The sequence below is a fragment of the Lissotriton vulgaris genome, chromosome 9 (assembly GCF_964263255.1).
Source record: "Lissotriton vulgaris chromosome 9, aLisVul1.2, whole genome shotgun sequence".
NCBI lineage: Eukaryota > Metazoa > Chordata > Amphibia > Caudata > Salamandridae > Lissotriton > Lissotriton vulgaris.
In genome coordinates this window covers 147,311,949-147,337,032 of record NC_141697.1, presented here as the reverse complement: position 1 = coordinate 147,337,032, position 25,084 = coordinate 147,311,949, and the positions used below count along the sequence as shown (strand labels likewise).

Sequence of the window (25,084 nt, the reverse complement as noted above, 5' to 3'; positions counted from 1 at the left end):
GCTAGCATATTAAATGGCAACCTATTGTCTTTGCCAATGCTTGTTTTTCTTTTGTCAACCTTAAGAACCGAAACCTGTGCATATCCTTGTGTCATCTTTATTAATTACTGAACCCTTAAGTATGTATCAGTTTGTGAGAGGAAGTGTGACAGCCTGGGGCACTCTTCGTCTAATGCCATTTGTCTTAACACTATTTCGTCTAATCCAGATAGAAGACCCACCCGGCTATCGGGCTGCGTTTACAATTAAAAATCTGCTCCCTAGTTTAAGAACGGGATTAAAGCCAACTCTATCTTTAGACCTACTAAGACCCGAATAACTCGGATGATGCCCCTTTGCAGTTTTCACAGAATATATTTGGATGATGTGCGTAATGTTCTTTCTTTTCACACAAGTGCCTTTAACATTATATGGGGAATCCTACACCGCACCCCAGGTTGTTGCTTTCAGATACCCTGCAAAGAGTGGAGGGGGGTTGGTTTTAATATGTATGGAGTATCCTCTTAGCTCCTTAGCTGATAAGGCTTCCCCCTCGCCAGTCCTGAAATCCTTTTTGATGTTTTTCGCACTTAAGCCTTCATAATTTGTATTCTTACAAAGGGTATCCAGGCCAAACAGTTCTTATCACCCAGTGTTTGAACACTTCTGCCCAAAAACTGTAGCCCACTTGTGTGGCTGAGCCTAGAGCCCCCAAAAAGGCCCCAAAATGGAAGTGGACACATCACATTTTTGTCCTTCAAAGCTAAATATTTTTCGCAGTGTGGGTTGCTGCGCAATTTGGAACCGGGCTCTGCTGCCATCCAAGCAAACCTGCCAAACCCTGGCATTTATTAAATCTAGAACCCCAGGGGAGCCCAAGGAGGTGTGACTTGTGTGGCTCACACTACCATTTCTTGCCCACAATACCCTGCAAAACTCAAAACTGTGGATAAAAGTATACACTTTCCTAATATTTCTGAGAAGGAAAGTTCAAGAACATGCAGAGATCCACAAAACTCCTAACACCCAGTGTTCCCACACTTCTTCCACTAAGAACACTACCCCAGTTGTGTGGCTGGGGCTAGCACCCACAAAAGGAACAGATCGAATTAGGTACAAAGCAAAGAACAAATTGATTTTGCATGTTGGTCTAGGGGGCTTGGTTCCTGCATAAAGATCATCCTCTGAGGGCGTTCTTCAAGCGGGGATCCCCAAAGGAGAGACCTGTTTGAAAAATGGACATTGACCCCTTTCCGGCGCTGCATTTCCATTTTGATCAGTTCTCAGGAGCAGAGTTGCTTTCATTTTGTTTTGCTGTGACATCAACGCACACAGCAATGTTGTGTCTCACAGCAGAACAAAACAAAGCAGACCCAGGGTGTGAGGGAATGTTTTCCTCTCGTCTTGACTTTGATTTTGGAAAATATGTTTCTTCATTAAAAAAAAAATATTTTCCTGTGTTCTGGATGGTCCTTCGAAGTCCATTACACTGAAGATAGTGCCGTGGGCGTCAACAGGTCACCCACCGCACTAATGCTGTTAAGGATTTTTAAGGTCCCATGCAAGACTTATTTTGGGGCTCCCTCCGTTTAGAGCAGCTTTAAATTTATAACCCACTTATATCTAATTCAAACTTTTCTGAGGCCAGACAATATTGGTAACGTTTCAGAAATAGCCAAAAGCACAAGCTGCCCAGTGGTCTCTACCGAAGAGTGCCAAAAGAAAGCTTGAACACCCGTTCATTCCTAGTGCTGGCCACAAACTTTAAATGTTTGCAAAATGTATATATTTAGTGTACTTTACATCCAGGTGCTTTTGGACATCCCTCTTTATTTATTGGTCTATTTAACTGCCATTCACATTTTTCTTTCCCCCATCAGAGCATACAAAACAAGCAATGGGTCAACCAGCATGCACACCTGATTCCTTTCTCTGTGGTTGATGGCATCCAACCATAGGCAATGTCCTCACTCACAGAAAAGTAGTCACTTTTAGTGCCAAAGACTTGCAAGCCATTGTGTATTTTTTAAATTCTTGGTTTCAATTATCTTTAATTAGTTTTAACTTTTCAGGTCCGTTCAGCACCACTGGCAGTGTTACTAGGCCGTTGCTTGCAGTGGTTCTGGTGCAGCAAGTGCACTGCTTGTGACTTCCGTCTTTGGAAAGGGGCTTTTAACCCATTCCAAAATGGCAACACTGATGCCTGCATGTGCACTAATGGGCAGCCATCTTTGAATTGATTTTTGACTCATTCCAAAACGACTACCCATTTTTGAAAGTGTTTGTAAAACTTTAGCACAGAAACATTTAAAGACAGCTGTCTTTGCCTCCACATCCACATGCATGTGCCCGTACAGCCGTTTTTTCTTGCAAAAACTTTACAAAAACATTTCAAAAATTGGCAAACCAATCCACTGCCAGCTAACCCCTGCCCTGTTGCTACTTGGATGTATATTTTATTTTGTGCCTTGCAATAACATTTTCCATGGCATTTAGTGTGTAATCTGCCGTATCCTCCTTTTATGACTGCCACAGTCAGACATAAAGAAAGTCTTTTGCACATTGCATTTGCAATCTTGGCTTTGATAACAGGGTATTCGTAATCACAAAAATATTCCCTTTTCAACTAGCATTCTCGCTGTAACTAGAAAAATCAAAGCACTGCTCTGAGAATTTTTGCCATTCCAATTGGTGAAATGTGATAATTGTGTCCTAATTCTCTTCCCCTTTCTTGTTCCTTCCCTCTTTCTAAATGTTCACTTCTCTTACTAGACTGTGATCTCTGGTTCTGCCTAATAGGATGTACGTTGTTACAACGCATGCTTTTACCACGCATGCCTTTACAACGCAGGTTTTTCAACGAAAGTCGTTACAACGACTTGCGTTGGGGGGTGCTGGATAGTGAATAGTTTAATTTACTATTCCAACTCCAATCCCCGTGGATAGTAGGGAATGTGGTGGATAGTAAATTAAACTATTACCTATCCTAGAGCGCCCCCCAGCGCAAGTCATTGTAATGACTTGCATTGAAAAACCTGCGTTGTAAAGGTACTGCGTGGTAAAAGTTGCGTCGTAAAGGATGTTTCCCGCCTAATAAGAGAAAAGGGACAGAGCAGGAGGCAGAGGAAAAACAGGTAAACATATAGTTACAGATAATTTAGAGAGAGAAGGGAGGTGGAGATGGAGACGAAGAGGAAAAATAGGTGAGATAAGAGGGAGGGTAGGGCAAAGAAAGGAGGGTGAGGTAGGCAGAATGAAAGATACAGGTAAATAGAAAGAGGTAGGTGAAAAACCTATAACGATAGGTAAGTAAGGTAAAGAAAGGTAGAGATAGGCAGGGGAGTGGGTGGGGTACTCTGAGGGGTTTGGTAGAGAGAACGAGTAGGAGAAAGAGGAGTTGGAGAGGTGAAGGTAGAAAGAAGTGGACATAGATTAGTGGAAAGTTGGGTGGTGAGAGAAACATAGAGAGATGCCCGGTAGGGAGTAAGTTGTAAGGCAGAGGGGTAAAATGAGAAAAGGTATTAAAACAGGACCGGTCCTAAGAATAGTGAGGTATAGTGATAAGTAGGAAGAGTGGTGAAATAGACAGGCTTTAATGAGAGAAATAGAGACGTTAGGTAGAAAGGATGAGTCAAAGGGAAGGAAGTGCAGAAAAAGATTAAAGAAAGACCGCTAGTAATGATATTGCATAATATAGTGGAAGAAAAAAGGTAGTAAGAAAGGAGTAAGGTAGTGAGAGAGATGGGGTAGAGGGAATTGATTTAGAGGAGGAGGAAGGGTGGTGGGGAGGTGACGTAGCATACAAATGGAGAGTCCAATTGATGGTTTAGCTATTGAGAGGCTAGAGTAGGATAGAGAAAGATGAGACTGTGAGAGAGATTTGAGAAAGAGAGGTGAGATAAAGACCAGTGGCATAGAGGCAAGATATAACGAGATGGCGTGCGAGATGGAGAGGCGAGGTAACAAGAGATAAGGTTAAGAGAGGTGAAGTAGACAGAGGAAGTATAAGGAGAGGTGTGATAAAACAGAGAAGTGAACGGAATGAGGTAGAGTGAGAGCGGAGGTTTGGAGATAGAGGCGTAAAGTTCTTTAGGTTGGCACAGGGAGTGAAAGAGGTGATGTCATGTTAGAGGCTTAGATTGAGAGGTGGAGTACTGAGTAGGTTGTTGAGAGGTAAGGTAGACATAGAAGACGATCAGGGAGCTGAGATCAAGAATGAATCAATCAGTACTTGTAAAGCACAGCTAATCACCCGTGAGGGTATCCAGGTGCTGGGTTGCTGGACTTAGTCGAAGAGCCAGGTCTTGAGTTTCTTCCTGAAATCCGTCAGCGAAAGAGCTGTTTGGAGGTGGAGGGGAAGGGTGTTCCCGGACTTGGTGTCCAGGTGGGAGGAGAAGCGTACTCCGCTGTGGCTACTGCTGCGCAGTGACTGTGCTAGGATGAAGCATGTGGAGCAAAGGTTTCTGGATGGCTGGTGGAAGTTCAGCGGTGGTTCATGTATGCTGGTCCTTGGTTGTGGAGGACTTTGCAGACATGTCAGGAGCTTGAATTGCCATCTTTTCTGGACAGGAAGCCAGTAGATGTTCCTCGGGTGCTGGGTGATGTGGGTTTGTTTGGGCAGGTTGAGGATCCATCTGGCAGCTAAATTCTGCACCATTTGGAGCATTCTCATGAGTTCAATGATGGTTTCTGCATACAGTGCTTTGTCATAGTCCAGACAGCTAGTGATAAGTGCTATGTGACTGTTTTTCTGATGCTTGTGGGGAGCCATTTGGAGATTCTTCAGAGCCTGCAGAAAGTGTGGAAGCAGGCTGAAGAGACTGTGTTGATCTCTCATTTCATGGTGAGTTTCTCTTCAGGATGATGCTGAGGATGCGGGCGTGGTCTTTTGGTGTGGAGCTGGGTATGGGTTCAGCAAGCCATCAGGCGTCGTTCCAGGTGGAGGTATGGTTGTCAAATATCAGCACTTTGATCTTGTTCGTGTTGAGCTTCAGATAGTTGTCCTTCAACCAGGCTATGACGTTCCTCATATAGTTGTCCTTTAACCATGCTGTGACGTTCTTCATGCAGATGTGGAAGTTGGTCTTCATTGTAGTGGGTTGGGCTGAGAGCGAGAGGATGAGCTGGGTGTCATCGGCGTAGGATATGATGTTGATATTGTGGGTTCTGACAATATCAGCTGGAGGCGTCATGTAGGTGTTGAAGAGGGTGGGGCTGAGGGATGAACCTTGGGGAATGCCGCAGATGGTGCTCTTTGGTTAAAAGGTGAAGGGGGGAGACGTATTCTCTGCATGCGTCTCATGAGGAATGATGGTATCCATTTGAGTGTGTCTCCTTTGATTCCGATCTGGTGCTGTCTCATGATGAGTGTGTGGTGGGAAACTGTGTCGAAGGCTGCAGAAAGGTCTAGAAGGATCAGGGCAACCGATTCTTCTCTGTTGATTAGGATGTGGATGTTGTCTGTGATGGTGATCAGGGCCGTCTCAGTGCTGTGATTGGCATGGAATCCTGATTAGGAGGAGTCTCCAAGTGTTCAGTCAGCTAACTGTTGATGGCCTTCTCAAGGGCTATGGGGGGTAACTGGGACAGGGAGATGGGGTGATAGTTCTGGAGATCGCTGGGGTCTGCATAGGGTTTCTCAAGGAGAGGTCTTGCCTCTGTGTTTTCATGTGTGGAGAAAGGTGGCTGTGGCATGGATGCATGGAGGATGGTGGCGAGTTGGTGGCTGATCTCGTTGCTTTCTAGGTTGAAGAGGTGTTGGGGGCATGGGTTGGTGGGCGCTCCAGAACGGACGGAGTTCATTATGGCTGTGGTCTGGTGTGGTGAGCTCTTCCCATGCAGTGAGATGTTGTTTGGGGAGGCTTCTGTTGGAGTAAGCAGGCTGAGGAAGTCATTGGGTTGGGGTTCGAAGTTCATGTAGATGGTGGATATCTTGTTGTGAAAGTGATTTGCTAGAGTGTCACAGAGTTCCTGTGAGGGAGGGATCGTGTTCCCTGTCAGTGGCTGTTGGGCAGGTGAACTCTCTGCTGATGGTGGAGTTCCTTGGTGTGGTTGGCGCTAGCCTTGATGCGGTCTGTAAGGCGTCCATTTTCACATCTTTGAGTTGTTGTCGGTATTTGTTGAGAGATGACTTGAAGGTGGTTTGGTCTTAATTGACTGTGCTGGTGCATTTCATTGTGCTTAGTTATGAAGTGTACCTGCTGGCTCGTTTGGTGGAACTGTAAGTGTTTGGGGATAATTCGGTCGGCAGCATTGGTGATCCAGCTGTTGAAGTTCTCAACTGCCTATTTCAGATTGAGTGCAGCGTTGGGCTGGGTGGTTGTGTCACTTTGCTCCAGTTGTGGAAGAAGGTGCTGGGAGGGTTGTGGTTGTGTGAAGTGTTCCTGCAATGGTGAAGTGTACAATAAAGTGGTCAGTTTAGGTGAGTTATGTGGTGTGGCTGTATTTGACTCTGTTGCTGGATGTGAAGATATGGTGCAGTGTGCGTCCTGCTCTGTGTATGGTGTCTGTGACCAACTGGGTGAGGCAGAGGTTGTCCATTCATTCAAGGAGGTTGGTGGAGTTCATGTCTGTGGGGTCGTCTAGGAGGAAGTTGAGGTCTCTGAGGAAGATGTATTGTCTGGATTCGATGGCGAGTGGGACGAGGAAGTCTGTGATGGTATCGCAGTGGTCGGTTTGTGGTCCTGGGGCTCTGCAGTTGAGGGTGCCTTTGATGGTGGTTTTATTGAATGTGTGGAGTTGAAAATTCAGGTGTTCCATGATCGGAATAGTTTTGTCTTTGGTTGCTGTGCAGCAGATTGATTCTTTGTAGATGGTGGCACTGCCCCCTCCATGTCTGTTGGTGCCGTCCTGCTGTTTCATCTTGTAGCTGTTGAGCGTCACAGAGGCGATGTAGTGGGCCGAAGAGGGGTTGAGCCATGTCTCTGTGGTGAAGATCACGTCAGGGGCGAAGTTGGAGAAGGTGTCCCAGACTTCTGTGGTGTGTTTGCAGAGCAATCTGGCATTGATCAGGAGGCATCGGAGTGGTTCCAGAGTGGTGTCGGCCGGCAAGGTGGGAGTTGCGTGGGTTTCTGCAAGAGCAGGCAGTCCTAGGTTGCAGGTGAACGGACTGTGGCAGGTGAAAGGTCTTACTGTGTAGCGAGGAGATGCAAGGTAGCAGTTGTTCCAGAGTCCAAGGATCGGAGATCTGCAGTGGAGTAAATGTGTGTGTCAAGAGGGCCAGGATTACTGGCGCTGGGTGAGGTCCGGGGCAGACTGGTGCAGAAGGGCTTGCCTTTGGCACAGCAGTGCTGCGGCCTCCATTAAGTAGGTCCTAGGAGGGGCGCTGGGGAGGCGAGTCGGGAAGCTTTTGGAGGGAAGTGGGTTACAGGAGAAAACAGTGCAAAAACCTCCAAGTGTTGGTTGGCACCAACCAAGGAATGGCAGGAGAAATAAAATTAAATAAATGAAATAACTGAAGCAGAGTGACTGGGCAGGCAGCCTAGGACTGAACTTCCCGGGCAGGGACAGCCTTAGCAGAAGGAGGCACTTGAAGGAGAACTGAAGAAGGGCTACTTACATAGAAATGTAGAAATAGAGGGGTGATTCAGAAGAGGTGGGGTGAATTTGGAAAGAGAGATGAAACAAAGTTAAATTATAAAACATTCTGGCAGCAGCCTAAGAGAGCGCTAAGGTAGGCAGGCCAGCCATACATATTAACTACTGTGAAGTGGGAATGCTCAGCTGACAAATTAAAAAATGTTTTTATCCTAATAATTAAGGTGAGACTTCCGACTGTCCCTATCATTTTACTAGGGGGCCCCTTAGAAGGTGGGGACATGGGCAATTTCTAACCGTGCAATTTTTGACTCCATCATATCATGTTAGATGGGTGTGGAGCTAAGAATATTTAATATAAAGCTTCCTGTATATGCAAACTTTGATGTTAAGTTGGTAGTCAGTCCTGTGGAGACTATATGTAGGCCAATATTCGTGACCTGAATATTGTGGCATACAACCTTTCCACTCAGAAGGCAGTGTGGGATGTCCTGCAAGCGCAGCATGACCAAAGTTTTTTAATGCTTGGTTTATGCCTCATGGCAACAATTTGAACAACAGTGTCAAGATCCTTGCAAGACACTGGCTGAGAGAACAAACCAGTCGTGCTTCCCAAAATAGCCTGGCTTTGTTAAGAGCGGGAATACAATGCATAACCTCAGCAGCAAACTTCATTGTGTTGCAAAGAGCACAGGATGCTGGGATTTCGTTGGAGGTCTTTGTGTAAAAAGTCCTGTTCTCTGAAGCTGTATCAGGTACCGCTGCTCTGCACTAATCCCCTGATATCCTCCATTGTCCGTACTCAGCATAGATCCGCTGGCACGCACGATTAAGCAACAACCTGATCTCAGTGCGGTGTAGCGGTGCTAGGTGTTAAAACGCTCATTTCCATTATGTAGGCGGTTTCCTTTCAAACACCCACCTGCGGGTCTTTTTTTCTGTAAATCTGCAAACTATAAATACCTTTGCTACAATGTCAGGCTCAAAAACCACAGAACCTGAAATTCTCTGGTCGGCGGGAATCGTCCATGCAAGGGCTGACATCGCTACAGCTGACGAGGAGAGTAGTTTGGAAGTTGATACTAATCTATTTAGGCACCAAGTGATGTCCCAATGACTCCCATACAATACTTACGTTTTTATTTTTTTTTATTTTACAGAGTTTTATATAGCGCAAACTTGACCCGAATCGGGTATCAGAGCACTTTACATAGCACCAGTTACGTTACATGAGGACACATTCAATTTTTTTAGGCACGGGGAGATTAAGTAATTTGCCCAGAATCACAGGATGTTCAACGTCATTGCTGAGACTCAAACCCAGTTCCCCAGATTAGTGGTCGACTGCCCTAGCCGTTAGGCCAACTCCTCGTGTGGAAAGGATAACACTCAAATGATGGGCAGGGTAGTAGCACTGATTCTAAGGTCTTAAGACTCAACACATATGCAGGGGGTCCATCTTTTCAGCCAAGAATATAGGTAAGATGCTAAGTACAGTATGTCTTGGTTGTATATGAAGTAGTGATAGTTGAAGGTTATGTCTGCTACTATTTGGAACAGTCAAGTTAGAGGGGGTGAGCTAAACATATATTTCAAAGTACCTGTAATCACTGTTCTACAAACTACGTTTGGCTAACCTTGTAACAGAAATGCCAATGTATCTGCTTATTAAAATTAATAAAATACTTTGAAATAAAAAAAGAACAGTTATTTATGGTGATGTGCTTCTACTGTCTTTTAGATCTAAATTTGTGTAATTTAGCCTCTTTGATCAATAATAAAAATAAATATATTTGCTTCAAGAATGTTGTTGCCTTCTGTTTAGAGAGATTGCAGGTTCAAATTCTGCCTCAATGACCCTCAAGATACTGGTGGTTTTCCTATTCCGGTGGAAACTGTACAGGGATTGATTGACATTAACACACCATCTCGCTGGTATTGCACCTTGTTGTTACTATTAAAAAAATTGAATACAATTATTTTTGATCTTGTTCTTTACAAAAAAACACCTTCTGCTGGAACAACGCTAATGATCATTAAAGAAGTGCATAGAAACACCCCGCTCGGTGCAAACACGAACCCTTACACGAACAATAACTCTCAACCTCTCTATAAATTTCATCCCAATGCAGACACTAATAACAATAGGATGCGAAAAGGTGAATAAAAGTACGGGAAACAATACTTTCTACAGCCAGGCTTTTTTGCCTATTATCTGGATTAAAAGTAGTTTTTTTCAGATTTCTTTTTTTTTTTACTATGAAATGACATATAAATTCATAGAGTTAATAAAAAGTATATAACCCTACCACAGATTTCAAAGCAAAGAGTAGCAAAGGAGTTTTGACCTAGTGGCTATGTTGGAACTCAGGGACTAGGTTTTAAAATCCCGACTTCGTCACAGAACCCAAAAACCTATTATTGCAAGCAAATCATTACATTTGATTAGACCTAAAGTTGATAATGTAAAACAAAAGAATCAACATTTGTAATGTATACCAACCTAGAACTGACTTATGTCCACATTCAGCCTGGCTTTTGTCATCGCTCTCACCTGTATCACGTAGACATATCTCTTTTTTTAGCATCCTGTCTCTAGAGGGTATTGGGATTAACAGTGTACTCTTTAAAAGCGCTTTTGTGACTCTTGGAGATAGACCCACCCTACATCAAACACCCGAATGAAGTACGAATATATGTGGTTGTTATAAATAGCAAAAGCCTACTTTAGACAATAAATAGTACATTTACAGATGTGCAGCGTGAAATGTGCTATTTATTACTATTGGTAACTGTGGAAAGAGGCCATGACTCACAAATGGCTAATCATTGAATGGATGCCCTAATTCTCCCTCAACAATGGTAATAAATAGCATATTGCACTCTGTGAATCCGCATATGTGATTTATGCCATGCTGTGTGTTCATGTACAGTAGTTATCAACCACTATGTTTAACCATAACCAGAAGATAAGTCATTAAATCTGTACTTTCAAATCACCTCTCAATAAGAAGGCCTAGTGGGAGGGCCCCCGTTTTCTTTTGTAAAGTGATTGGAGAATGGAATCTGTGAGGCATTAAGCAGTGATTTCAGAAATCAGTCACACCTTTTTTAGTGTAGTAAAACATGCAAATCTGTTATAGTGTGCTTTTTTCAATGTGTTATTTGGACACATTGCATTTCACAGGCATTCTTATTGTTATTAATAAAATAGATAGTCTTATATAGGGTTTTCACATTTTTAATTTACTTTTGCATACTTTGGAAAATGTGTGGAAAATTGTGCGTACTTAGACAAAATCTGCATTTTGTGTTATATTTAGTCTATTTCAGATGTGAGGACGCAAAAAACAAAAGCGTCACAAACAGTAGCTGCTCGCGTTCTTGTCGTTCACGTTGTTCCTGTGATCTTGTATTACATTTTTGCCACGAACGAAAGGTAATTACATAATATGGCATAATAGCATAATTTCAGGAATTTTGCCTAATAAGCGTAACGTGAATTTACCGAAATTACGCCTGTGTAACAGAAGTTTCACCCAGGCTTAGTATGTATCACACTGTCAGCTAAGGGGAATACATTCGTTACTTTGAGTTTTATTTCTGTGCTCGTGACGTCTCCGCCTTGCAGCACCGAGTTCGAAAGGTACCTTTGCCAACCTACTTCTTACTTCTACAAATATTAACATCATCTGTCATTCTGGCTCAAAGTTTCTTGTCTTGTTAATTCTATTTTCGTCTTGGGAGGCAGGTTTGGGAATAGGAACAACTAATGCAGAGTCTGCTAGGTTTAGAGGGTCAGGCTATTTAAAGGACTTGCTTGGAATCTTTATTAAACATTGAACTCTCACAGCTACTTCTGCAAATTGGTCCTCTGGAGCATTGATACCCATGTCTGAGTGCAGAAGGATCTCAGGGAGGCAGATTCATTCCTCGAGGGCAGTCCTCAGTCTGCAGGGAGATCATGCATTATGTGGATTCTAGAAGGTTGACGCTTGTTTGAGTCATTTTCATGTGCTGTAATGAGGTACCTCTTGTCGGGGAGGCAAAGGCGGTACCAGGGATCCTGAAAGTAGCATCAAAACAGTCGGATAAGCTGCACGTCATTATTAGTAGAGGGAGAAACTTATAATCCTAGGAACGCGGGGGTGCAAGCCAGGTCTAAGCAAAGAAATACGGAATGGGAAAGAAAATAAGCAAGCATACTGGATAACAAGTTTTGTTCAGAGTAATTCAAGTATTCCATCTGAGAATGGTCTCCTGAGGCGGGCAAGACTCCAATGGACTAAGTAAGTTCTTTCAAAGAGAGCAACCGGAAGTGGTACACTAAAGAATACAGAGCATAAGCAACACGAGAGGACGGATTCAGAACTATGACTAAGAACTAGACCGGAGTAGGTAACTTATTAGAGCTAGCAAGGCGTACAGCAGGAGTAGCACAGAGAGATCATGAACCGGAATAGAGACTAAAAAAGAAATGCTGAGCTGGGACACAAATCCCAGAAGTGCAGAGGAGCTGGCAAGAGCAGGCTATACCCAGAAGGTATCAAGGGAACGAGTACTCTGCCGGCACAGGGATGCTTTAGACCAGTAGCAAGAGGAAGTCCTTGTGTCTCAGACAGCCCTTTCTCTGAAACACCCCTGAGCAGAGCTAAAAACCTAACTATTAACCTTGTGCCTGCCACCCATCATCTCTGCAATGCTTAGAAGTACCACCAGGTACCTCCCACACCTGGGAGATGAACATCCCCCCCAGCTCTCTTTGTCCCATCAAACAAATGCATATGCAGTGTTTGTGATCCCCTTGACATATGTGCAAATCCTTTTGTGGGTTTCTTCACTTACAGCCATGTGGTAAGTGTCTCCCAGCAAATACTTGAAGCACGCCATTCTTTGTGAGCACCCCTAGCAAAAATAGAATAGAATAGATCGGAAAACCTAGATAAGACAAGATATCAGGTTCTCTGTATTAGAGAGAAGAGAATGGAATAAGAACTCTTAGAGCGCACATGTGGCACAACACCAACTACAGTGAAGGCAAGCCAAACCGATCTCCTGAAGACATGCGACGCAGGATGGAGATGAGGCTGACGTAGAAGAGTCCCTACTTATGCTCTCCCCAGCTTCGAGCAATGATAAAGGTACCAACAAGCTGCAGCCGAACCAAAGAAAAAAAAAGAGAATTTGCACTGATAGGTTGCTGGCAAGGTACCAAATTGAAGACTGTACTCGGGAGTCGAACACACCGAAATAGAGGCACTTATCAGCTGCTCTATGAGAATTGATTGACTTCTTCCTATCAACAGAACTTTGGAATAGTATGTACCAGCAGGATAGCATGATGATTTTTATGATTTTATGATTCAGCCCTTACGCAACCAAAGGGTAAACTGGTCTATAAGAGTGGTGACCATTGGATGTGTAATGAGATCAGTAAGGCCTTAGTGGTTTCATTTATAGAGGTCCTGATTGGATGCTGCCGAAGTTGTGCTCAACGTTGGGGTATTAGAACAAATGACTAATAAGTCTTGCTTAGCTAAACATCCGTCTAGTATTGCATACTCCCCAGATCACTTCAAATCAGCACTTTATGGTTTGCAAGATCCCAGATATGAGCTAGCCAGTCTAAGTTGTCTGGTTAGATATTGCCTACATTGCCATAACTCTGGTAATCAAGGCATGCATATTGATCCATACAAATAACAACAGAAATCAATAAAGCTCAGGTGTATTGCATGTGCCGAATTACTGGTACCCTAGAACCGCTTCTTCTGTGATCTAGTAAGAGTGAGAGGCCACTTTACCTATCCCCGCTTCTCTTGAGCTGCACCTGATGCTTTGCAGTAAGGGGTTGAATGTAGTAATGTCCCAGCGTACAGGGGAGAGGGGTCTTTGTGGACTCTTCCGCTGGGTGCTGTGGCTAAAGAAGTGCAGCGTGTCGAGTGTGCAAAATCTTTTCCCTTAGTCTTTATCCTGGGTCGGACCGATGGGATAACATAGCATCCTGTCCTGTTTGGTGGACTGGTGAACACACACTACCGAAAAATGCCTTTCTTTCCTCTACTGAGCTCTGTCTGCCGCTGCTTGCGTTAGGGACATATTCTAGCCCTTGGTAATGAGACAGTATAGCCATGCAGCCTGCAAGACTAGCAGAGACCATGTTTACCAGTTGGCTCTCCATTTCTGCATCCAGGCTTTCGGGATGCTTGATAAAAATAAGGTTGGTGTGATCATGTGCCTTTTTCACAGCAGTACTCCTTTATAGCTGTAGCGAATCTCAGTCCTGTACGGGATCAGGCAACAAATGCTTGCTACTTCATGGATCCAAGCGAGACAGAAACTACCAGGACGTGCCGGATATTGTTCAATAAAGGAAAGGTCCTACTGCACAATACATCACTGCACCTTCTCATTTCCAAAGATCTGCAGCACTTGACCTTCCATCTGATGAGTGGTGACAGAGCTCCTATTGTAATAGGTCACCTTCATGTAATTGACTCCGCAAGCCGGCTGCTTGAATGCAAATGACTCACCTTCACGAAATGCACTGCATCTTCTTGGTGGTCAGGCCATGCATGCACATTCTGAGCACAAAACCATATTGCTTCTTAATGCTCATTTTCATAAGGTACTTGCTTCTACCTGCAGTCTATTTTTCAAGGCGATGAAGGGTCATTGTAAGGGGAATCCCACATTCTGGACCTCATGTCCTTCAAACTTTCTAACCAATATTAAAACGTTTGAGAATGCCGAGCGCCTCTTGGCAAAATATATGCTTGATATCATCAGTGATGATTATGCTTAGGTCAGAGGAAATGCCTTTGGTGATTGAAGTTGTGTTGTGTTGATTGCATCAGTGCTGGCGTTGCTGATGCACACTGTTAGTTAAGGTTACATGTCTCCCTATCAGACTAATTTACAACAACTATTTTGACTTGAGATGAAAACCTCAATGTGCCTTCGATGAGTTGATGGGACCTTTGGTGTTACGATTCTCTTTCATGGTTACACCATACATCCTTGTGATGCAGACGCAACCATCCACCCTACCATCGTCATTGAAATCGGTACCATTCCGCTGGGTAACAGAAAGACCTGCTATTGGTACCAAAAGATCATTCTTATCAGAGTGTGTGCAATATGAATGGTCATGTTAATTTTCACTGACTCTATCTTGATGGTACGCTATGATTTACATTTGTAAATATAAGATTTATGAATGTATGAATATTGCAGATTTTCGGTTTTCTCCGAAATGATCACTTAAATTCCATATTCAAAATATATAAGTTTGCTATTTGCACTACTTCTTGACCATAATTGTTTACTGGGTACAACTCCGCTTATCCTGGGCTATAGTATGCTATGAGCTTTTGTATTGCTAGCACTGTTGGAGACGAGATGCTCATTTCAGTTCTAGGCCAGTGTCCGGCTAAGGTAGAGCTGACTATAGTATCGGGTGTCGGTGGTTGATGTTGAATAGTGGATGGCTAGATCTTGTAATGGATATGTGTAGGGCATATTGTGTAGATAAAATCTGAAGGACTTTGCTGTTTGATTAGTTTTACTCGGATGCTTGGTTGCCCTCTGCTCGGGGTGGGGTAGTTCAGTTCAGACGTACCATTAGCCTATTATATATATGGTGCATATGGCATATTCAAGATATGTAGTTCTGAATTGTTGATATGTACATTGGTGAGAGAATATGCATGTGTTGGTGGGGTGCTGTTGAGATAGCAAAGTTTAAGCCAACAATATTTATTTTTTATCTCTTTATAAAGTTTTATATAGTGCGAACAAGACCCTTGCAGGTATCAAAGCGCTTTAGTGCCGGGAAACCCTACTTGGGTAGCTGTCGCGCTCTATAAACTGAAAAAAAAAAAAATATATATATATATATATATATATATATATATATATATATATATAACAATCCCTCCCAGCCCACCTCAGATGTACTACCCAATATTTACCTTTTAGAAAGGCTTTAAAAACCTTTTTATTCGCCAAAGCCTTCCCCCAATAAACTATCATTAGTCCCCCCTCTGTCATTCTTGTCTCTGAGGACTTGGTCTAGCACAGCGCCATGGAACCGTTTTGGTGAACGCGCGCTTTATAAGTAATTTAAAACTCAAACTCAAACTCAATAAGAAGCTCGTGTGAGGTGTTACATCCATGAATCTCATAGAGAGAGCACCACAGATCCCAGGCAAGCCCGCATCCTACAAACATAAGCTCATAGCCTGACAGAAAAAGCACGCGAGCAGACTAATAAATAGAGCTTGTCCAAGAGAATAGTTCATGAGCTCGACAGCAGAAATGTGTTCGTCAGGATCCTTTTGACTTCTTTTTTGAAGGACACAGTAGAGGGGTTTATTCTAATTGCATTAATTGGCTTTGGTGCAGTGTTGTGTGAGCTATAGTGCATGGGGTTGCGTCATGCGTCAATAGGGAGTTTCAAATTATGTATAACCTGTTCTGTTCCATTTGTTCTTTTTGCTGGAATTATTTTTGTTTAGTGATACAATACGCTGTTCTAAAAATGGGCTCCTACGTCACTGTTCTAAATGGCATTTGTCTATGAATAATCAGCTCACAGTGTTCAGATCTGTTTATGTGTAAGAGAACAAATTGTGTTTCCCTCAAGAAAATAACCTACAGAACTAAGATCAGGCAGGTCAAAATTATCGTTCAAGTAAACTATCAAGATGCAGATCGAATGTGGAATACATCTGTATTAATTATTCAGAACAGTTTTATAGCCTTTCTGAAATATTTACCACCTAATATTTGCACCTCATAAATCCCAGGTGGCATGTTGATGTGGCTATAATGTTAGTCCTACATGTACGGTACCAGGAAAGGATCCAGATTTGTGTTTTTTTAGTCTAATCATACGTTTATTTTATGGGCAGGAGATCTAAAGGACAGGGAGAGCTACTAGTGCTTGAACCCTAACAACTCTCTCCTGTTCCTAGATTGAAAGACTTAGGGGCTCATTAGGATTGCGGATTTTCCGCATCCTCTGGGCCGTCGGAAGCCAACGCCAGCTCGGAGGATGCGGAAAATCAGCTGCGGGCCTACCAAAGACCCACCTCCACATTAGGATGGCTGGTGGGTCCTGGTTTCAGTCCGCTGCTTTTCCGCCGCGGTTGGCTTACAACCGCGGCGGAAAAGCTCTAATATGGTGGCGGTGTCTCTCAGACACCGCCAGCCATATTAGGATGTGTGTAAAAAAATGCTTTTCCGCTGCGGGTTTTCCGCCGTGGAAAAGCATGTGGAACTTCACTGCGGGGGCCCGTTGCGGGCCCCCTGGGTGAAGGGGGTGTGTGGGGGGTGCACATGGGGGGTACCTATGGTACCCCCCTGTATTTGCATGCAGAAATCGGCAGGCACCGCATGGTGCCTGCCGCTTTCTGCATACAAATGCAATGTATGCATTTTTACCATTGCGGCGAGTACAGCTTGAAGCCGAACCCGCCGCAATGGTAAAAATAGAGGATGTGACCGCCAGGGTGGCGGTCACATCCTAATTTCACAGGAGGGAACTCCGCAGGCCATGCGGAGGTTCCCTCCTACTCAGGAGTCGCGGACGGACGCAAGTCCGTCCGCGATCCTAATGGACCCCTTAGTGAAGGGATGGTGGCCGTCACAGTGTCAGAGATCTTTCTAGCTTTTCTAATGAGCTGTATGCTCCTTCCTTACAGGCAATCTAGACGAATTCTGGGCATTTATTCTAGCAGTTATTCTATATTTTTAAACTTTACTCAAGGTTTTCAAATGAGGTTATTTCTTTTAGGGACAGATAGAATGCATGCATGCTGTGTGTGGTCAAATGTATAGGGATGCATCAGAAATCCACTGTTATTAATAGGACATTAAATTCTAATTGATTTTTTGTTCTCTTTTTCTATTGTGTGGGGAAGGGGGATTTGTAGGTATGCGGTTCACTGGAAGCTCAGTCAACATGACGGTGTCTCAGGGACAAGGAGTGAAACTGAACTGCAGCCTGGAAGGAATGGAGGACCCTGAGATTCAGTGGATGAAGGATGGCGAGGCCGTGCAGAGCATAGATCAGATGTACATCCCCGTAGACGAAGACCACTGGATCAGCTTCCTCAGGTACGTGCAAGCACTACTTAGTTTGTGTGTGTGTATGTGTGTGGGTATATATATATATATATATATATATATATGTGTGTGTGTAAAAAATGGGTGACAAGGTGGAGCATGTATATATGTGTATACACATATACATATGCTCCACCTTGTCACCCATTTTTTCTCTTATTTTTGACTCTACATATATATAAAAAATGGGTGACAAGGTGGAGAATGTATATGTGTGTTTATGTATGTATGTATATATATATATATATATATATATATCACACACATATAAACATACTTTTTTCAATTTTTTGACTCTTCCCTTCAGGCGCCCTGATACAGCCTCACGGTGGTGTGGGCATTTTACAGATCAGTAAAATAAAATTCTATAAAAATGTTTTAAAAACAGCTGCACTATGGACATGATGAACATTCAATCGCGAGTTTGGAGGTGACCAGAGTCCTCTTCGTAGCCTTCATATAATGTGCAACATGAGCAGTCGAAGAACCCCTGACTAGCAGGACCAGAAACTAAAGGGCAAGGCAAGCGGAACATGTGGGTTGTACCTGTGTTTGTGTCGCTTCTCGTACCATCCGCAAGGTGACACCTTTCCAACGTGTTGCAAATCGAGGGCGAGTGGGACTGAAGATGGTATTCAGGTGACTAACTTGGTTTATCTTGCACGCGTGGGTGCAAGGTGTGTATCTGCACCTTCCCACCTATGAGTCTGCTGTGAATGATGACGTGCATTTCTTGTTTTTAGCAGCAAAGGACATTAGATCATACACTTGACCTCATTTGATGAGCTGAAGAAGGTGACAAAGTGTCTGGAAACGTCTACATCGGTGGGAGATAAACAACCACCTCATAGACTCTGGGCCATTCTTCCACCACTCTTGCATTTTATTTCTTGTCTCTGGCCCAGACACACAAGCACCCTTCCTGTGTGTCCAGTCAGCTGCCATTTATGCCTCTATTGTAAAAAATCCCCTTTCAAGGCAGGTTTTCTGAAACATGCGGTGGACAAACATTGCAGTTTCTTAGTTTCCCATTACGGAAGGCATCTCTAACAGACTCCTCACCTGTGTCTTGTGTTACAAGCCTATGTCATCGATGTCCACGTGCACTGGACGACGTCTGATTTTGAGTTGGTGGTGACTTAGGGCCTACTTATGAGTTGGGCGGGCAGGGTTACTCTATCACAAACATGACGGATATCCAGTCCCCCAATTACAATTCCATTGAATCCTATGGAACTTGTAATATGGTGGGCGGGAACAGTCACCTGTGTGATGGAGTAACCCATCCGCCAAACTCGATATCAGGCCCCTAAAGCCCTCTGATTAGTGGAGGAAGTGATAAGTGAACGGAGAGCCCAGTGGAGATTGTCCCCTGATGGGAGTGTCCTCCGTCACACAGCACGGGCGGCCTTAGGCATGTGGAAGCTGTGCACCTGCACAGGGCCACCAATCCCCAGGGGCCTCCACGCCAATATATATCCTTAATATAATAATCCTCTGCGGATGGATAAATATTTGCGTGGCTGCTCCTGGCAGGGATTTGGCGGCCTCTGGCTCTGTTCCACTTCCAAACACCCTGACCCCCCCCTCTTCAATGGCCTCCGCGCCCCGCCCTGCCCGGACCCCTCTTCCGGGGCCCCCTACCTACACTCCCTGCCCAGGGCCGCCTTGAGCCTAGAGCCGCCCCTATACACAGTTATGGAGCCGGTTACGCCAGTTCATTCACCAAGAGGTTTAACACTTCCTCCAAAAACAGAGCATTGTTTGAACAAACTCTACAGCTGAATCAAGAGACACGTCTGAGGAATGACAGCAGAGGAGTGTATTGACTCCCTGATGACAGCAGAAGTGTGCATTGGCTTCCTGGTCTGTGATCTTGTACCTGGGAGCCTGGGCCACACCCCCTGGCACGCGCGAAGGAGGGCCGGCTGAGCTATCACTCCTCGTTTCCGGTACAAAAGGTGCTGCTGGTCAGGTGTGACTCAGCAGACGGATTGCAACACTCATAAGTGTCAGAGCAGTGAGCATTGGACGTTTCAGCACCACAGAGCAGGCGTGGCGCGCCCTTTGTGGGTCAACGAGCAGGTCACCCACTTTCAGGTATCCGTAGATTGGCATGTGGCCACAGGGGCAGGTTTCTGAAGCCAATATCATATTTTCATTTTAACGATGTAACTTTCAAAGTAGTTAAAATATAAGGGCTTCATGGAAATTAAGTTCTCAAGTCTTCAAGGGAAGCGCGGTTAAGACAGGCAAACAGTTAGGAAATCATAAAACATATATATAAAATAAGGAGAAGCTATGTAACACACTGCAGTTGTGGACAAAGTAGTTTAGGACTTGAAGATGAGACCACTGTGTTCCCATAGTTCTCTTAGCCAAGAACCCCCTTCTCCACTGGTGGTACAAAGAGGGGTAAAACTTGGCAAGAAGCATTTCTGCTCCCATTTGTTCTTTGTATTAATGGTAGTTTGTCTCCCTCATTTTAGTCATGATTGTTTATAGGTTGCGGAACAATTTAGCGTGTACGCTTGAAGTCGCCCACTGTAACAAAGGTGGTTAGCCAGTGCATCCTATCCCTGATGCTGAACCAGATTGTGTCACTCATAAGGCAGACCCTGTGAACCTACCCTACACACCTCTTCACCACTCCCAGGCTGTGCTCTGGCCCTTCCCCCATGCACCCTTGATCCACGAGCTCTGTGCGTTACAAACAACTTGATGTCCATGGACTTGCTCAAATTCCCATTATCCTATCGTCCCCCGGTAGTCTTTCTACTTCTGGAAATTTCTGACTCCGAGGGCGTGGCAGCTGCGCACTACATTGGAAGAGGTCGGAGGTAGCCCAGGGGGCGGCATTGATGACATCATAATGGCTGTGAGTCAATTCTATAATGGGAGAAACCCTTCCGTCCTCCAATTGCCCTCGCCCCTCCCCAACCCAGCCTTCACTGCCCATCCACCCATGATTTTTTTAAAGAAAGCCCATCAGGACGAGGTTCTAACTGCACAAACTCTATTTGTTTTCATGCTGTTTGCAAAAACATGGGAAATTAAAGCCGGATGTCAAAATTAAGTATTATTCAGAAGGCACTACATTCCACCTGCTCCAGAAACCCATCCTGAGCATACCGTCAACCAAGGGAGTTGGTTTCTTTTTTATTCATGTTAGAAATCTTGCCTGTGCAAATGATGTCACGGTACGAAATGTTACTTGCAACCAAAATAATTTACAGGGTAAACGTGAATATCTTTCTCTACGCCCCCATCCCCCACCACCAGATGGGCATTGGGTCTGTAGCAGGGACTAATTTTCTTAGTATGGGGTAATCCTACATATCTCAGCCATCAGGGTCTGTGTGTCTGTCTCCCATGGGCGTTCAGTCCAGGGACCCCAGTCTGAGAAAGGAGAAGGGCTGTCCATTGGGTTGGCCAACACCCTATGTTGTGGGAGTCCCCAGTGTTATCGGGAACCTTCCTACGGAAGCCCAGTGGTGATATCTGCTGGTGATAGGGCATGCAAGCAGGACTGGAATGATAGCTTAGAACAGACCCGAAAAATGTATCAACCGCAGTCATCTACTACACTGAGTGAGTGCAGTAAGCCTCGCCCGCAGATTTTGGTTCTATTTACGAAATTGTGTTTTATAAATATGTCACTAAGGCCCACATGCATCAATATCGGCTTTTGCGATTTCTAAATTGCGAAAAATAGCGATTCGCAATTTAGAAATCGCAAAAGCCTATGCATGATTATTTTTTCATTTTTTATGCAATTCGGTAAAAATCGCTATTTTTACCGAATCGCATAAAAAATGCGAATTGCGAATTCGCAATTCCCATTCATTCCTATGGGCCAAAATGCCCATAGGAATGAATGGGAATTGCGAATTCGCAATTTGAAATCGCAATTCATCAATCCATTTCAAGGGTGGAGAGGGGGATCTAAATGACCCCCCCCCTGCACCCATGAAATGTACTTTTCAGTAGAAGTTACATACACACATGTCCTAAGGACATGTGTGTCTGTAACTTTACAGTTTAAAAAATGCATTTTTGTGCATTTTTAAACAATTTCACAAATTACCACGAGGTTGAACTTCGTGGTAATTTGCACTTCCAATTTGAAAAATCGCACATTTTTTGGAAATGATGCATAGCATTTAAGAAATCGCAAAATTGTGATTTCTTATATGCTATCGCAATTTTCGAAATCGCAAAAAAGTTGCGATTTCTAAAATAGCATGATGCATCCCAAACAGCACTTTTGGAATCGCAAACGGCCGATTTTAAGGAATCGCACCGTTTGCGACTCCAAAAATGCTTGATGCATGTGGGCCTAAACAACTTATTTTCTAGCTCAATTTTCCAGTTGTATTGGCCAAGAAGCAATAGGTTTGTTAGGCATCTCTAAAACCAGAAAACCCATGAATTGGTTCAATACTTACAGGTCTGGGATAGTAGCCGGGAACATTATTTCTCGGCTGCAGCAAACCAGGTACATGCCTCTGAAAAACGTAAGTGATGTTCCCTATGGGCTATGCAGCCCTAAAAGCCGAACCCTTGTTCCCCAGCCGATTACATGTTTTTCTAGTTTCCTGTACGGCTCTCCCAGGCATGTGTGCTACTGTCCTCTGTAACCATATTTAATTCTTCCAAGAAGCTTGCATTGACCCTATGGTGGTAAGATGGGTTGGGTCCCAAGAGGCGAGCAATATGTCCCTGCTGGATGAATGTGCAATCAATGTACTGCCTACAGGAGTTGCTAATCCTGGTATATGTTTCTTGCTCCCTTTAGCTTGAAAGGGGTTGAGCGGCCGCATGCCGGGAGGTACTGGTGCGAGGCTGGAGAGGATCACGAAAGGGTGATGTCAGAAGACATGTGGCTGACCATTGAAGGTAAGACTGAAGAGACGTGTGATCTTTGTTTGAAAGCCTCTCTCTTCTGAGGGTACTTGGTGCTCGGCCTTCCTACTGGCACGTGAGTTGTTGTATGTCCCTTCCACAAACACCAGCACATAGGGTCTAGTGTCAGCTGGCTTATGGTTCAGGATGCCGTGCTACACAACACCGAATAGGAGAAACTATTGTCAGATCTGCAAAATGCCAGATGAATTAGAAAATCCAAAATTCAGTGGTAATATAGATTCTGCAAAGATCTGCTATGCTCCCATCCCAATTGTCTTAGATAACTAGCCTGGCTAGTCTAAAGTACTCCATCATTTTGACTGCTTTCCTTTCACATGATCACTTGCTTGATTCATCAAGCACTGCTGGATATTCACTATGGGTAGCAGAGAAGGTGACATAAAAGGATACAGATAAAACATCAGCCTTGTAAGAGCGCAGTTGAATGTGCTGTAGCTCACATCTGTCACGAAGGTGAAAAGTGACCCGTGAATTCTGTGTCTGGTAGGTGGGTTTGTAGAGTGGCATAAAAGGTACCGACCAGGAGGAGCAGACAGGTGAGGTGTCTGGATTCCAGAGCTTGGAGGCTACCCGGGGAGACAACTTGAAGCAAGAAGTGGTGCAGTGGGAAGAAGGTGATTGGGCTGATGCACTTTGGTTCGCTCCAGCAGGAACGCTATGCCATCCCGTGGTCGTTTAACAGGGCTGTCAAAGTTTTGCTTCTCTGTTGCTCCCCAGTCACTCCTGAGTAGGCTCCCCAAAGTACTTCTTGCTTAACAGTCCCTCCAAACAGTCATCCGGCAGGGACATATTGCTCCTGGTACCCAGTTTGGGTCTCTTGAAGCTACTGTTTGATTTCTGGCTACCATAATGGACTCCACTAATATTCATCAACAGTGGTAACTACATACAATAGTGCCCACCCAAATATGGCAAGTAAGTGCTTGTGCGGCTGCATCTGTTCTAACATGCTTTGCTAAAGTCACGCTTATTGGCAGCGACATTTAAAGCATCACGTCCTCCACATCATTAAACATCAAGCACCACACCCCACACACCTACGTACGACAATCCACAGACAATTCCCTTTTCAGTCTTGTACTCCAAAGGACACCCAAGAACCCAATGCAAATGTTAATTCTTGACGACCTTTCCAAGGGTATGAAGTGCAAAATAAATAACACAACCTGACCAATAAGAAAAGTGCTTTAGTCCTCACAAGGGGCATGGAAAGAGCTAAATAAATAATACAAGAAGCAGAGTGAGGTTGGCAAGAGGCGGCATTAGTCGAATAAAAATAGAGGTGATAGGTCTTGGATAATTTGGAAAGCAATGGAAACTAAGGCAAGAGAAAGAAGGAGAAGGAGATATATCATCAAATTAGATGTCAGATAAGTGGCTACAGGAAGATGAAAGAGCAGGAGGTTGCTAGAATGGAGCCAGCACAATTTGGGAACAAAAGAGGTGTGTAAAGAGTAGGATGAGGTAGTGTCCAAGATTGTTCCTAGCGAATGAATGGAAAGGCATAACGAAAGATAAGGCAAGAAAAAGGAATGTGCCAAAAGAGATATGGGTGGCAGAAAGGAGTAGAATATTGGGATTAGCAGAATTAGGGGCAGAGCAGAAGAATATGAAGATGCATATTTGGGTATCATTCCCATTAGCATAGATATCACAAGACAGGCCACAGGATGAAAAAAAGACTTATAGAGGTGAAGTCTACATGGAGAAGAGGGCCGAGACAGAGCCCTGGGGATACAAGTACTCGAAGAGGAGCGACTGAGAAGAGCCATTGCTGCCCATGAGGGCGGATGGCTAACTGGAAATGTAGGAAGAAAACTAGAATGGATCAGAGAACGCTAAGCTACTAGAAGAAGCATAGGGAAAAATAAGGCGATCCCCCAGATTGAAAGCAGCGGAGAAGTCAAAAATAATTGGGACAGAAGATAGTTTTGGAATAGTGAGAGTTGGATTAGTAAGAATTCTGACTGCATGTGGAGAGATGGGAATGGGTGTTTTTGAGTAAAGAAGATGCTAAGGAAAGAGAAAGTTTTCATCAGCAGCATTCAGGGGTGGGACAAGTGTAGACGGAAACATCCTACTTTTTCAAAGCCAGTCTTTAGTAACGGGTTAAAAAAGGACAAGGCTGATAGCTATTATACTGGAGTGTTATGCAGATCTATCTCTAGCTCTATCCCTGTCTCTCTCTCTCTTGCTATCTCTATTTCTGAATACTGGAGGCCCTGGTGGAAACAGTATTCTGATCAATGCTAGCCCTTTACATTTGTGGAGGTGATAATGAGCTTATCACCACGATTTATGATTTAACATCTTATGCTTGAAAGTAAACTACGTAGACTGTTATCACCCTCAGTACTCCATCAGTTTCTGTTAAAATGATACGGGAGTAGTAAACGCCATTGTCCTTAAACAGTTTGCGGTCATCCTGCTGCTTCCATTATCCTCTTTCCGTTCCATCTACTGCAACTCTGCCTCAACCTCACCATCCTGCATGCTCTCATCATATCCC

The 25,084-nt window shown here is 44.1% G+C and overlaps 1 protein-coding gene across 1 annotated transcript in view; it reads left to right on the top strand.

Moving 5' to 3' along the window:
* Window positions 1–25,084, top strand: part of TYRO3 (TYRO3 protein tyrosine kinase) — a 456,471-nt gene that overhangs the window by 118,962 nt on the left and 312,425 nt on the right. Inside the window, exons 2-3 of the mRNA XM_086937235.1 lie at window positions 17,442–17,637; window positions 22,445–22,545. Coding sequence (XP_086793361.1) covers window positions 17,442–17,637; window positions 22,445–22,545 — 297 coding nt within the window. The remainder of the gene's footprint in view (window positions 1–17,441; window positions 17,638–22,444; window positions 22,546–25,084) is intronic.